A 15,063-nucleotide genomic window follows, 5' to 3' on the forward strand; every position below is an offset into this window, starting at 1 on the left:
ATCAATTAATTAATTATTTTAAAAGTTGTGGTTCAAAAAACACATAGCATTAAATTTACTATGTTAACCATTTTTAAGGATATAATTTAGTGTAGTGTAAAGTATATTCACATTGTTGTATGATGGATCTCTAGAACTTTTTCATCTTGCTAAACTGTAATTCTATACCCATTAAACACTAATTCATCCCACCCCACGCTTGGCAACCACATTTGTACTTTCTGTTTATGATTTAGACTATTTTGGATATACGTTTAAGTGGAATCATATAGTATTTGTCCTTTTGTGACTTAATGTTGCTTAGTATAATGTTCTTTTTAAGGTTTTATTTTATTTTTTAATTTATTTGACAGAGAGAGATCACAAGGAGGCAGAGAGGCAGGCAGAGAGAGCAGGAGAAGCAGACTCCCCACTGAGCAGAGAGCCCAATGTGGGGCTCGATCCCAGGACCCTGGGATCATGACCCAAGTGGAAGGCAGAGGCTCAATCCACAGAGCCACCCAGGTGCCCCGCTCAGTATAATGTTCTTAAGGTTCATCCATGTTGCAGCATGTGACAGGATTTCACTTTTTAAAGGTTGCATAATTTTCCATTATATGTATATACCACATTTGCTTTATCCATTTTGATGGGACATTTGGGTTGCTTCCACATCTTGGCTACTGTGACTAATGCTGCACTGATGTAGTGTGCAAATACCTCTTCAGGGTCCTGCTTTGGATTCTTTGGGATGTATACTCAGAAGTGAGATTACTGCATTATGTGGTAATTCTGTTTATGGTTCTTGACTGCTGTAATCGTTCCTGTGATGTTCGTGTAATGGTGATTTTCTGTTTCCATCATGATTACTGTATTTATTGTTTGGAATTCTACTGTTTAAGGAAGACCTGTTACTTCTCTATTTATTTATTCAGTTATTTATATCAGTATGATCTCATGGATGTTTATTTCCCTCTGAGTTGTAATTTGTCTCACTTATTATTATTTTTGTTTATCAAATTGTCCCAGGTTTGGCTCTTAGGGACTCCTTCAAGTTCTTTTCTATGAGCTTTCATCATTTTTGAACATTCTTTATTTCCTAGCACAAGATGTTTCAAGTTCATGTTGTATTTTCTTTGCTTTAGCCCTGGATTCAGCAATTTCTTTAAGGAGCCCTGGTTCCTTTAACTGGAGAATAGTATTTGGAATGTTTGGAAACTCAGAGATTTGTGCTCAGTGCACAGAGCATGTGTCATTGACCTCTACTTAGGTTTTTGAAAGCAGCTTGATACAGGGGAAGGAAGATAGCTCTGAATATATGTCTAATCCTTTAATGAATTTTTCTTCTTTGGACCTTATTGTCCTCATTTCTAAAGTGGGAGAAAATCGTATCAACTTTGCAAAGTTGTGAGGTAATTTGAGTAAAAAACATCAAGCATATAGGTGTGAGTCATATAGGAGATCTTCAGTAAATTGTAATTGCTGTTTTTTTGCTATATGTATGTTGATGCTACTTGGGTAAATTTTATCCTCACTATATAAATTGAAACTTTAAAAAAAAATTGTCCTAAACTACCTTAAGTGTCAAGCTTTCCCTGGGTCTTAGTTTCCTCGTCTGTGAAATGAAAAGGTTGGACTTAGATCTTTGAGATTTCTTCCAGCTCAAGTGTTGTTATTCTGAGTTACTCCTTAGTTCTTCAGTTGCTTTTTCTCCAAGCTAAACAACCTCAATTCATTTTAACCTTTCCACTAGGACCTTTTATTCATCTCTTTGATCATTCCTGTGGTTCTTTTCTGGATCTTCTCCAGATCGTCCTTCTATTAAAAAAAAAAAAACAAAAAAACAAACCACCTAAGTTTTATTGAGTGCCAACTCCATGCCCAGAATGATATTGAGCAATGGGACAGTATAAGAGGGACTGTTCGCTGGTAGAGCTTACAGTTTTGCTAAAGGGACCAGTTACGCATACCATGGTAGTCCAGAATTGCTGGAGTCCTTTCTTCCTTTCCTTTTTTCCCCTCCTTTCTCTTCCGTCCCTCAGACCGTCCCTTCCTTCCTTCCTCCCTCTTTCAGGTCAGGAAGGTCTCTTTACTTTCAGAACCTTCCTGAAAGGGGGAGAAAAAAAAAGGTAAAATCTTACATTTATTTTAATAAGGACTGCCTGTGTAAGAGTTTATCATTGGAGTTGTCTGGAACAGGTTCTGTTTCTTGTGTAGTGAGTCTTTCTGTTCTCCATAAGACTGTGAGCTGCTTGAGGATAGGGATTGTTTGTATCCTAAAACCTCACACAAAGACTAGCATATTGTGGGCATTTAAGGTTGGGTGAATGAAGAATGTATACATAGCATAGATAAAGACAAGAAGGAAATAATAAATAACCATGTAAATGGTTGGGTTTGTTCATTCAACAAATATTTGAGTGTTTCCCATATCCAACACCCTGTATTTCATTCTGGTAATATGCCTAGTTTCTACCCTCATGGATCTTTTCCGTAGTGGTGATAGGAAATAAGCAGGTTTCAGAGGTACATACTTGTACATTATAATGAGTACTATGAATGAAATGAACAGGCTACTGCTAGAATAGAGAATGATGGGATTATAAGAAACTATTTTAGATAAAATGGTCAGAGAAGTCCTCTTTGAAAAAGTGACATTTGAGTATTTCAGGGTATTTTTTTTTTTCTTTGACAAGAAGTTGTTTATTGGTATTTTTTCAGATTAAAGAAAGGAAAAATTGATGTCTTTAAAGGTCAAGGGAATCTTTTTTGGGGGGGCAAGAACAACAAATTGTAAATGTGTGCATTTATAAATATGTGTAGGTATGCGGAAATTAGGTGTTGTTCTTGGTACTAATACTTAGGTACTTCAGTAGTTCAAGTAGTGTTAAATGTTAGCTCATGAATAATGGTTAGAACAGAAATAGAGCAGTTGGTGAGACAGTCACACAGGAATCCACTGGTTACTCCTGGAGCTGTGGGAGAAGAGAAGGATCATGTAATCTAGTTAAAGAGAATTTGCCCCAAAGCCCAGCTAGTTGAAATTGTTGTCAGTTGTTTTTTGAACCTGTTTGAGTGCTTTATGTTCTAGATAAACTATTATATTGGTGTATGTAATGTAATGGGAGGTGTTCTGTGATTGTTCTGTTTTATAAAGCCTGCTTAATACCTATGAATTAAAAGCACAAGTGTCCTTGGGACTGACTGGGAAAATCCTAATATTTTAATATCATTATTTGAAAAGAAAAGTACAAAATAACTCAATTAGAAATTCTGTTTTTCCCTCATTAGAATTAAAGAAAAAATCATTTCATTTCATGTTTTCCCTCTTTCCTTGGAATAAACCACAATTGAAGGGGTAACCCGCCTTCTGCTTCCTCACCCTTGTTTTGGTAAAGGTAATAAAACATTACTGAGAATTTGGAAACTGTTCCTAAATTCATCCATAATTCTATTAACTTAACAAAGTAACTCTTTAATTTCTATATGCTTCTTTCTAGAGATGCCCATATACATTCATGTGTCTACCTATAATCTTATACATATAAGTGTTTTCATGTTGCTAGCAATAATGAGCTTTAATGTAAACTCTGGACTTTGAGTGATAACGATGTGTCAGGGTAGGTTCATCTGTCATAAGAAATGTCCTGTGTTGCTGGGGGATGCTGGTAGTGGAGGATGTGAGTATATGAAGAAGGGGTTTATGGGAGTTCTCTGTACTTCTGCTCAGTGTTGCTGTGAACCTAAAACTGTTTTAGAACATAAAGTGTATTTAAAAAATCTCAATGATTACCTGATTTTCTATTGAGTGACTTTACTGTAATTTAATTAACCGTCTTATTGGACTCCCCCTCTTCCCCCACCAAGTTTTCACTCTTGTGAATAATGCTACACTGAGGCTCTCTTACATGAAGCTTTTTCCCCTTGGGAATTTATTTTCAAAACTGTATTTATTGGTCTTGATTTTATTTCCAACCTAATAGCGTTAATGGTGACTATTAAAGAAGACAATATATGTTAAGGCAGTTAGCATTGTACCTGGCATATGATAATTGTAAATAGTGGCTATTTTATTGCCCGAGTGCATTCAAGTGCAATGAGAACATAAAAGGAAAGCAGTTCTGATCTGAACAGCAATGATGTTGGTGATGATGGAAGCTTCTATTTATTGAGTATTTTGTGAAAGGTACTTTACATGTGTTATCTTCTTCAGTCCTCCCTACAACTGAGATTCAGTAAGTCGCTCATGGCCACCCAGCTTATACGTGGCAGAAGCAGGCTTTATTTATTTATTTTTTAAAAAGATTTTATTTATTTATTTGAAAGAGAGAGAATGAGAGAGAGAGATCATGAGAAGGGAAAGGGTCAGAGGGAGAAGCAGACTCCCCGCCTAGCAGGCAGCCTGATACGGGACTTGATCCAGGGATTTCAGGATCATGACCTGAGCCGAAAGCAGTCGCTTAACCAACTGAGCCACCCAGGCGCCCCAGAAGCAGGCTTTAAACTTAAAATTGACTGTTAAGGGGCGCCTGGGTGGCTTGGTGGGTTGGGCCTCTGCCTTCGGCTCGGGTTATTGATCTCAGGGTCCTGGGATTGAGTCCTGCGTCGGGGGTTGGGGGGGAGGTCTCTCCTCCACGGGGAGCCTGCTTCCTCTCTCTCTCTCCCTGCCTCTCTGCCTACTTGTGATCTCTCTGTCAAATAAATAAATTTTAAAAATCTGTTTTAAAAAAAATATTGACTGTTAAGAGTCTTTTCCCCCCCATCTACCACACTGCTGCCAATGTTTAGGTAGGTCTTTATTACAATTCTAGTTCCTAGAGTTGCCCCAGATTTATTTAGTTCCAGGTTTCCAGGGCCAAATCCTTTTATTTATTCAGGTATCCAACAGATGTTTATTGAGTACCTACTGCATACCAGACACAATCTTAGGTGCCCATCTCGGATTCTTTTCGTGATCAGATCACCAGGACCTAGGTTGGAAGGATTCTATGATCTTTACTTTGAAGCAACTCTTCTCAGAGTAACCATCCAAGTGAATGCTCTCTGTTGCTTACATCTATTTTTTTTTTTTTAAATCTCCTAGTGGCCTCAGATGAGCCAGTCCCTGGAATGTGGTGGATCAGAACAGATTCCTGGGATAGATGTTCAGTGGAGTAGGAAGTATCACACCACAAGTAAGGTGAGAATTATTAGTATTTTCTACATTTATAGACTGCTTTCACACAGGTATTCTTATTTGAACTTTAGCAGAATTTTTAGCTGGATGAGGCAAGGAATTTTATTGAATACAGAAGGTGAGTCGCATGGAAATGAAGTGACCTGCCCAAGGTCACAAGGATAAGTGACAGACCAACTGAATATTTGAACCTAAGGCTTTTGATCCTGTATCCTGTATTTCTTCTGTTGTACTTTCTTGCTTGGAAAACACTGTAGAGAAAAAAGTTGTTACAGATTTTTCATATGTTAAAAGTAAAAGTAAAGATTTTTATATGTTAAAACATACGTTATCTGTTTAAAGTATTTAACTTGGAGAATTTCTTATAGCCTGCCTTCATTTAGAGAGCTTAGCATTAGAATAGGTTTTTCTGGGGTGCCTGGGTGGCTCAGTGGGTTAAAGCCTCTGCCTTCAGCTCGGGTCATGATCTTGGGGCCCTGGGATAGAGCCCCACATCGAGCTCTCTGCTCAGCGGGGTGCCTGCTTCCCCCCCACCTCTCTGCCTACTTGTGATCTCTGTCGGTCAAATAAAAACATAAAATCTTAAAAAAAAAAAAAAGAATAGGTTTTTCTTGGAGTTTATTTGCAAACTACAAGACTCATAAAATATGGTATACTAAAAATACAAGTTTAGGAACATTTATTCACTGCTTGCTTTGGTTGGTTATGATTCTGAATGACTTTTGACTGCTTTCAGACAGTAATCTTCTTTCCTTTTCCTGTTATTTTAAAACAGAACATGCTTCTCAGAATTCTTCTCTGGGAGATAAAGGCCAAGATTTCCTTTAAAAAGTACTCTTTTCCATAGAAGTTTTATTCTCATAGCCCACATCTGTCATTTACTAGACATGGGTCCATAGGTGTATAGTCAGTGAGGTGGCTCTGAAATTTGAAGGACACCTATTAGAGTTTCAGATGTGTTTGTACGGAGTGATAAGATGCCCAGAAAAAGAAGAATTAAAAATTCTAGGTGGAAAAAAAAAAATCTAAGCAATTAAAAAATATCTAATAAGAAACAAAAGCATTCTTTTTTGGATAATTATTTTGGGGGGCGCCTGTGTGGTACAGTCTGTTAAGTGTTTGACTCTTGGTTTTGGCTCAGGTTGTGATCCTCAGGTTGGTGAAATCGAGCCCCACATCAGTGCTCAGCAAGGAGTCTGCTTAAGACTTTCCCTTTGGGGGCACTTGGGTGGCTCAGTTTGTTAAGCATCTGTCTTTGGTTCAGGTCATGATTCTAGGGTTCTGGGATTGAGCCCTGCATGGGGCTCCTTGCTCAGTGGGGAGTCTACTTCTCCCTCTTCCTCTGCTCTGCCCCTCCCCCTGCTCATGCTCTCACTCTCAAAAACAAAACAAAACAACAAAAAATACTTTTCTTCCTCTCCCCTCAAAATAGATAAATCTTAAATTTTTTTTTTTTTGGTAACTAATTTTGTCCCTTTCTTTTTGATGAAATAGCTTTCTACTACCAAGGATTCCCCACAGCCTGTTGAGGAGAAGGTCGGTGCCTTCACGAAGATAATAGAAGCTATGGGATTTACAGGACCTTTGAAATACAGTAAATGGGTAAATTCTTTTTAAATTCTTCTCATTTTCTTTTTGGGCTTTATGCCTTCTGCTCCTTATAGATTTTTTTTTTTTAAAGCTTCTGCTTTGCTTTTGTGAAATTCATGTATTATTTTGAGAGCTTCAGAATGTGTTGTGTCCCCCCAACCCCATTCCGAGTCAGATCTATGTAATGTGTGGGTCTGGAGTATTCTCTCTGTTCCCTGAACCTGATTCCATAAAAGTATTTCAGTAAAAGCTAAGCCAATAAAACTGGGATTTCCAGGTTCTTGCTATGTGATATGCCATACAAATGATTTCTAATGAAGTGGATGGGCAAAATGTTCTGATGGATAGCATTCCTAAGGAAATACTACTCTCTGATGAATCCATATTCATAAGTGATTTTTTTTCACTAGGTCATTGTAGTGACTTTTGTTAAAATTTTACTAATCATTTTTAAATTTATCAATTTTAAGATTTATTACAATTCTTATGATGGAGGGAGATTTGCTAGCTATGTCATTCCTAGTCAAGTCTTGGCCTAGCATGTTATTTGCTTTATAGTTGTTGCTATAAATGAATGAATGTCTTCTGTGCATCAGGTACGTATTGCCCCTGGGTTTTATAAGTGCCTCTAACCAATTAAAGTAATAAAATATTAGCCCAGCGTGTCTCCTGGTGCTAGCGTTTCTCTAACTTTATAGCAGAAGTGCCTTTTAATGTTTTTCAAGGTTGCTAGAATGTTGGATAAGACTAATCAGTCATATGTTATATAGCCATCAAAACAAGTCAACACAAAGCAGTAGGGAGGACTTTTCTAGAAAACTTCGTAGCTTTGCTGCAAATGATCAAATAATTCCAATTATGCCATTTTAACAGGCTGGATTAAAATTAGAATTTCAGTTTTGTTGCAGACTTTACTTGTAGTTTCTCTTTGCAATGTCTGGTTCTCTTCCTAACAATTCTCACTGCAGTAAGTGTAGGCTTCTCTCTATAATCTCTTTTTTACATAAATTCTGAAAAGCTAATGGTGATTCCACAAACATTTTGTTTTTAAGGGCCTTTAGAAAGTATGGAAGATAACACATACACAGGTAATGATGTTCTTGAGACTAAGATTATAAAGTGCCTTCTTAATTGTCAGTGAAATATTAGTTATATTCATCAAAGTTATCTTTTTTACATCTTAATCTTTCGGCAAATGATAATCATTGATATATTTGGTAATGTTTTTAAGAAGAATCCTTTTTCTTATAGAAGAAGGTTTGTGATTATGGCATTTAAAACTTAAAATACGTGTTTGAAAATTAGAAATTAAGAGAAAAGAGAAATGAGAGCAGAAAGAAAAAAAGGGAAAAATTTACTGTTTTATTCATTTCTTGAGGTTGAATTCCACTTTGTTGCTACCATTGCTTTGTCTAGTCTGTTTTTTTATGATTCCAGAGGGAAAGTTGGCTACCATTTAGAGGATTACTAAATCATCAGGAAAATTTCTTCACTGTTGTAGTTTAAGTTAGCCTTTGATTTTTCTTGGTTCCTTTGCGACCTCAACTAAGTACTTAATATTTGCATTTTAAAAGGCTTTATGATGTGCAGTGTCTACTTTTGTAACCTTTATTTTTAAATTTCTGACATCAAAACATCAAACATGACATTCTAGTATAATTTCGGTGGGAAACATAGGTATAACTTTACTTCTGGAAAGACTACAAGCCCTGGGTGCCTGGGGGGCTCAGTTGGTTAAGTGTCTGCCTTCGGCTTGGGTCATGATCCAGGGGTCCTGGGATTGAGTCCCGCATTGGGCTCTCTGCTCAGTGGAGAGTCTCCTCTCCCTCTGGTGCCTGCTCTCTCTTCCTCTCTCTTTTAAATAAATAAATAAATAGAAAGAAAGAAAGATATATTGATTGCAAGCCCTTTTCGGTAAATTTGACTTAGATATCTGATCAGGCTCTTGGATTGTACTGGAAAGATCATTAAGTTTTGCGTTTTTACATGTCTTTCATTAGGGAGTAAAATATGTGCTTGACATCAGCAGTATCAACCATCTTTCTCCCATTTTTTTCTGTAACATTTTCATATGTAGTTTAATTTTTCTTTTAGATTCATATTTAGGAATTTAAGCTTTTCCTTACCTGTTTGTCTTGAAATAACCAGTCTTTTCCATTATCTTTATGTAGCAATATCAGGCAAGACAAGGACATTTCCCATGTTCAATTGCATGTCAAATAGGCAGTTTCCAGATTAGCATAAAGCCAAGAATTGATTTCTGTTCTGAAGGACACTGACAAACTGGAATGCATTCAGAGTGGGCAGTGGAGGGCGCCTGGGTTGCTTAGTGGGTTGGGGCCTCTGCCTTCCGCTCAGGTCATGATCCTGGAGTCCTGGGATTGAGCCCGGCCCCGGCTCTCTGCTCAGCGGGGAGCCTGCTTCCTCCTCTCTGCCTACTTGTGATTTCTGTCAAATAAATAGATAAAATCTTTAAAAAAGAAAAAAAAAGTGGGCAGTGAGCCTTGTGAAGGGTTTAGGAACCGTGTTGAATGAACAGTGGTTGAAGGAAATAGGGATGCCTACCCTGGGAAAGAGAAGACATGATGGTTCTTCTCAAGTATTTGTCAAAAAAAAAAAAAAGAAAAGAAAAGACTTAATCTAAGTAAGGTATTCCACTGGGCAGTGGACTTTTCATGAATGTTACATGAAGCATATTTACATTCAATGAAACAAAAGTCTTAACAAGAACTGTCCTTCAGGGGGATAGGTAACCTCTCGAGGTCATTGGACTTGTTTGAACAGTGGCCCAGATGGTTGACTGTGAATCAAGAATGCTGTAGAAGGAATTCCAGTACAGAATAGAAGGTTCAGATGACTTCAAAGCCCCTTCAACTCTCACACAGCTGTTAGTGCAGACCTTTTACTACATTCATTTTTCATCTTGTAAGATGGCACAAGATGCAGCAATCAGTGGGAGAGCTGATTTTCATTTCTTAAAGCTGCCTGAGGTGCTTGTGTTTTCATCAGAGACACTGATGAAGTCTTCCAGAGTTAGAATGAAATAAACATGAAGTCTTTTGAGAACCAGAACAATTTGTATTGACTGGGTGGAATTTAGTGCACCTACTTCTTTAACTTATATTAATGCATGAATCCTTGAAGAAATTCTTTCCCCAAGTTGTTATTTCCAGTCCCTCTGTGATGGTCTTAGGGGACTTGCTTTAGACATTTGTCCAGGAAAATGGCTCACCCAAGTATAAAGGCTTGGCTTCACTGCAGGAAAAGTGAGGAACTATAAAATGCTCCTGATTGCCACATTATGAGCAGTGTATAAATACACTGGCTGGTCTGGTGAGGTCTTCATTATTTGTAATGGATGCTTTCTTCATGAACATGTGGGGGAAAGCCTTCTTCAGGGAAGATTTGGGTCTTGGTGGCAAATCTGCCTTTCTTAGGTAGAATAATTAATGAACCTATAGGACTCTCTCTATGTGAGGATCTCGAGGAAACTGTGGAGTTAGGAAAAAAAAAATCAAGAAACAGGCCATTAGGAATTTTACTTAAAATTGTGAATGTGTTGACATTTATATACCAGTACCCACATTTGACAAATACTAATTTTTGCCAGATTTTCTTTAATTTTATTTTTTCCAAGATAAACTTTTACAGAAAGTAAACTAGCCCATTTTTCCTTTCTTCTCTTTCTCCACCAAGATAATTACTGTTCTAAAGTTGGTTTTTGTCATCCCCTTGTACATTTTTTTATCTTTTACCACTCCTATATTATCCATAAACATATATAATATATTGTATTAATGAAAACTATATAAGCAGTATCTCACTTTTCAACCTGTTTTTATTAGTCAACATTATGTCTTTGAGTGGAGATCTGATTTTTTTTTCATTTCAACTGCTGAATAGCTTCACACTGTATAATTAAACTACAGCTTAACTATTCCTCTACCAAATACAGTTGTTTTAACTCTTTCATAATGACAGTACCTTTTAAATTGTGCGGGAGTTTCTTGAGAGAGAGAGAGATGGAATTGCTGAGTACTAGTCTATGAGTATTTTTAACTGTATTAAATTATATTCATGACTTGTTTTATCAGTTTATATGTCCATCAGTTAGGGTTTAAAGGTCCAGAATCATTTCCAAAACTTGATACTGTCAGACTGTCTCATGTTTACCAATTAGATGGTGTGATACAGTATTTTTTATTTAGTTTGCATTCCTCTGGTTACTAATAAAGTTGAGTGTCTTTTCCTATGTTTATAGGGGGAAAAAAAATTGTCAATGTGTCTATAGTTGAGGGTAGGCTGTAAGCTTCATGAAAGCTGGAGTTTTTTACTTCATTGTTCGCTTCTTTCTTCCCGATGTCCAAATCCACATCAGGTACTGAGTTAGGTACTCAATATACTATTTGTTCACTGAAGTGAAGAGCTAAAAGATGTCCTTAACTCCCTGCCTGAGGATAGAAGTAGGGCCGTCAAAGCCAAGCATTAGGATAATGATACTAGGATGTCATTAGTTTGATCATGGTATGGACCAGTACTCCACAAAATGTGTTCTGTGTCAGATACTTCTAAGAACTGCAGATGTTAATGAAGTTAAACAGTCTTCTTTTTTAGCCTGCTGATACGGTGAATTACACTGATTGATTGGTGAATGTTGAATCTGCTTTGCATTTCAGGAATAAATCCCATTTGGTTGTGATTTATTGTCCTTTTAAAATATTGCTGAATTTCATTTGTTAGTATTTTGTTAAGGATTTTTGCATCTAAATTCTTGAAGGCTGCGGTTCTATAGTTTTATTTTCTTCTAATGACTTTGGTTTTGATATCAGGGTAATATTGGCCTTATAGAAAGAGCTAAGAAGTGTTCTTCCCTCTTGTTTTCTGGAAGAGTTTATGTAGATTTCATAACATTTCTTCAGATGTTTGGTAGAAACGTTGAGTGATGTTTAGTGATGCCATTGAGCATGGAGTTTTCTTTGGAGAAGGCTTTTTTTTGTTGCTGCAAATCCCATTTCTTTAATAGATAATAGGACTATTCATGTTATTTATTCTAGGGTGTTTTGGTAGTTTGTGGTTTTTTCCAAGAAATTTGTCCATTTTCTCTAATAATCGTATCTGTTGTCCTAAAGGTGTTCATAATAGTCCCTTATTATTTTATGAATATCTCTAGGATATATTGTGATAACTTCTCTGATTCTGGTAATTTTTATATTCTCTGTTTTTTCTTTATTCCTTGATCAGTTCTGTTAACATTTTATCAATTTTACTGATACTACTAATAAACTGGCTTTTGGTTCTTAGATTTTCTGTGCTATTTTTCTGTTTCTAATTTTATTGATCTCTGTTCTTTATTATATCATTCTTTCTGCTTGCTTTTAGGTTTAATTTGCTCTTTTTAGTGTCTTACCATAGATTTTGTTTAAATTGGCTTCGAATGCTTATTTATTCCCATGTAGATATATGTTTTTCAGTTGTTACATGTTTATTCTGTTTTCCCCATATGAGCTTTACTCTGAAAGCCTTGAAAACATGACAGACCTCAAATTAGCAAAGAAAAAAATCTTAATTACAATTAGAGACATAATCCTTCTCTAATTTATTCTGGGTTCTTCTGCCCATTAGAAACACTGCTGTTCTGACCCTAGAGTGTTTTGAGAAATGAGCATGATACAGTGTTATAGTATTTTTTGGTGAATTTGAACCATAATAATTTAGCTTTACTAAATTCTAGATTGTTTTTTCTTCAGTTGCTATTTCATTCTCAGTTTCTGCATTTTTTTAGTCTGCATATTTGAGTTTGTAATTATCATTTTAAGAAAAAATTAGCTGTTGTAAGACTTTTGTGGTTGGACTAATTTATTTAATTGTATCCTTAAGGAAATATTTTGAAAGTCCTTAGAAATACTTCCTTACTTTGGCACTGAGTTGGTCTTCAGACCTACAATTTAACTCTTAAAAGAATTTATTTTTCACTTTCAGATTTATTTTTATGGAGGCATAATGTACATATAGTAAAATATACAGATCTTAGGTATACAGTGAATAAATTAAAACCACCACTCAAATCAAGATTCTAAGAGAATTCTTAGTGCTTTGGGAAGTAGTAAAATTTTGATCCTTTTATTATATTTTGCATTCATTGAAAACCCTTAATGGTAAGCACAGCCTTCTTTAATCAGCAAACTATAAAACTAGGGAAAATATAGAAAAAAATGACTCTTTCCCCAAGGTATAAAAAAGACTTATAGAATAGATAGTAGTGCTTCTGAAGTAAGGTTGAAGGATTGAGGGGGGTTTTGGTTTGTTAGTTTGATTTTGGTCATAGAATGGGTAGTTTTTTAATATAAGGGGTTTCAGATTATAAAGAGTTAATGTGAGTGATGCTGAATAGTGATTGAGAGGCTCAAATGTGATGAAGTAAGTTTGAATTAAGGAGAGATTTCATATAAATAAATATTGGAAAAATCTTTTTGACATTTTTTTTTTTAAAGATTTTATTTATTTATTTATTTGACAGAGAGAAATCACAAGTAGATGGAGAGGCAGGCAGAGAGAGAGAGAGAGAGGGAAGCAGGCTCCCTGCTGAGCAGAGAGCCCGATGCGGGACTCGATCCCAGGACCCTGAGATCATGACCTGAGCCGAAGGCAGCGGCTTAACCCACTGAGCCACCCAGGCGCCCTCTTTTTGACATTTTGATGCTAACTCATAAAATGTGAAAATTGTGTGAAGTCTGTGAATGGTTAGCTTTAAGAAAGAAATAATCTGTGTTGGTTTAGCTATTAAATTTGCCTAGAGACAGGTTTGGACTCATCCTCCTGGTTGAACAAATATAAGATGTTGTGACTATATCTGCTAGCACTGGAACATACTTGTTCATATCTTGAGTTTTATTTTATTTTATTTTATTTTTTTGTCTAGAAGATTAAGATTGCAGCCCTGCGCATGTATACTAGCTGTGTGGAGAAAACTGACTTCGAGGAATTCTTTCTAAGTAAGTTTACTGTTTTTGATAGTTATGAAAAGGAAAATCAATCTACTTTTCATGGGTGCCTGGTTGACTCAGTCGGTGGAGCACGTGACTTTTGATCTTGGGGTTGTAAATTCGAGTCCCATGTTGGGTGTAGAGATTACTTAAAAATAAAATCTTAAAAAAAAAAACAACCTATTTTTCGTTTTTATGACTGGGTCAGTTTTGAGTCACTATTGAAACAATTTTTCCTGTACAAAAATGTGTAATAAAAGCTGCTTATTTTTCTCTTTTAATAGAATAAACAAGGGCAAAAAAACCTATAAATAAGACATTTTAACAAGTTAGAGAAAAGAAGAAACCAAAAATTTGTCTAGTACTTTGACATTTTCCACACATGCATCTTTTTACGTATGAGTACTCATAGTAAACAAATCCTGTTCACATTCTGGATGTTGTACTTAGCATTTTGGGTGAAGTGAACTTTTTGCCAATCATTCCTCTTTTATTTCTAGTTTTTAATTGTTTTGGTTGATGCCTAATGATTGTTTTCTTTCTGTTGAAGGATGATTGGGTCAAAGGTATATATATGTGTGTGTGTGTGTGTGTGTGTGTGTGTGTGTACACACACACACATATATATATAATTTTATTATTTATAAATAAATAAATATTATTTATTATTTATATCCCATTGAAAGTAAATTGTTTTCCAAAGGGGTTTTGCTGGTTTAGATCATCACTGTCCATTGATTATAGTGACATAGTATTCATTTTGATGCTGTCAGCTGTTTAGTTACAAATAAAGTTAGTTAAGCAGGTACTTTTAAAGTAATTGAGAAAGTTGAAGCTGTTTCTAGTTCTACAGATTTTGGAAAGAAATGTGTGCTGTGCACATCTGTGGTTATAGCCATTATCCTGAAAGCCACAAACACTTGACTGTATATATTTGATAGTTTTCATGGAGAGCAAATATTTGTATAGAATTATGTTAATAATAAGGAAGATAGCTAGGTGCAGTTTGGATTATTTAATAACTCTTTTGGTTTTTAAAAACCAAATGCAAGTTCTTTTGGTGATTTTATAATTTCAGCAGATCAATATTATGTTAGAAACTTAAAATATATACCCTACTGAGTTGTAATCCTGATTTAGTGTCTACCTTCTGTTTCTTATTTACTCATAGGGACAAAAGTAAACTTTCTTGCTTCTTTTTAATCTCTCAAAAAATTCTCGTTTAGGAGAAATTAGTCTAAAAGGAGAAAATATTCTCTATCTATTTGATGAAGAAACTATTAATATTTGAAGCTGGATTTTTCCTAAGTGATTTCTGGAATCCATCTCCCCAAG

General features: G+C 35.7%; 1 protein-coding gene across 3 annotated transcripts in view; it reads left to right on the forward strand.

Moving 5' to 3' along the window:
* Positions 1-15,063, forward strand: part of LOC116595027 (ubiquinol-cytochrome-c reductase complex assembly factor 1) — a 95,953-nt gene that overhangs the window by 17,702 nt on the left and 63,188 nt on the right. For all 3 annotated transcript variants that reach the window (XM_032350862.1, XM_032350861.1, XM_032350860.1), the window contains exons 3-5: positions 5,063-5,158; positions 6,650-6,757; positions 13,665-13,737. In XM_032350862.1, coding sequence (XP_032206753.1) covers positions 5,063-5,158; positions 6,650-6,757; positions 13,665-13,737 — 277 coding nt within the window. The remainder of the gene's footprint in view (positions 1-5,062; positions 5,159-6,649; positions 6,758-13,664; positions 13,738-15,063) is intronic.

Source organism: Mustela erminea, chromosome 7 (assembly GCF_009829155.1).
Source record: "Mustela erminea isolate mMusErm1 chromosome 7, mMusErm1.Pri, whole genome shotgun sequence".
NCBI lineage: Eukaryota > Metazoa > Chordata > Mammalia > Carnivora > Mustelidae > Mustela > Mustela erminea.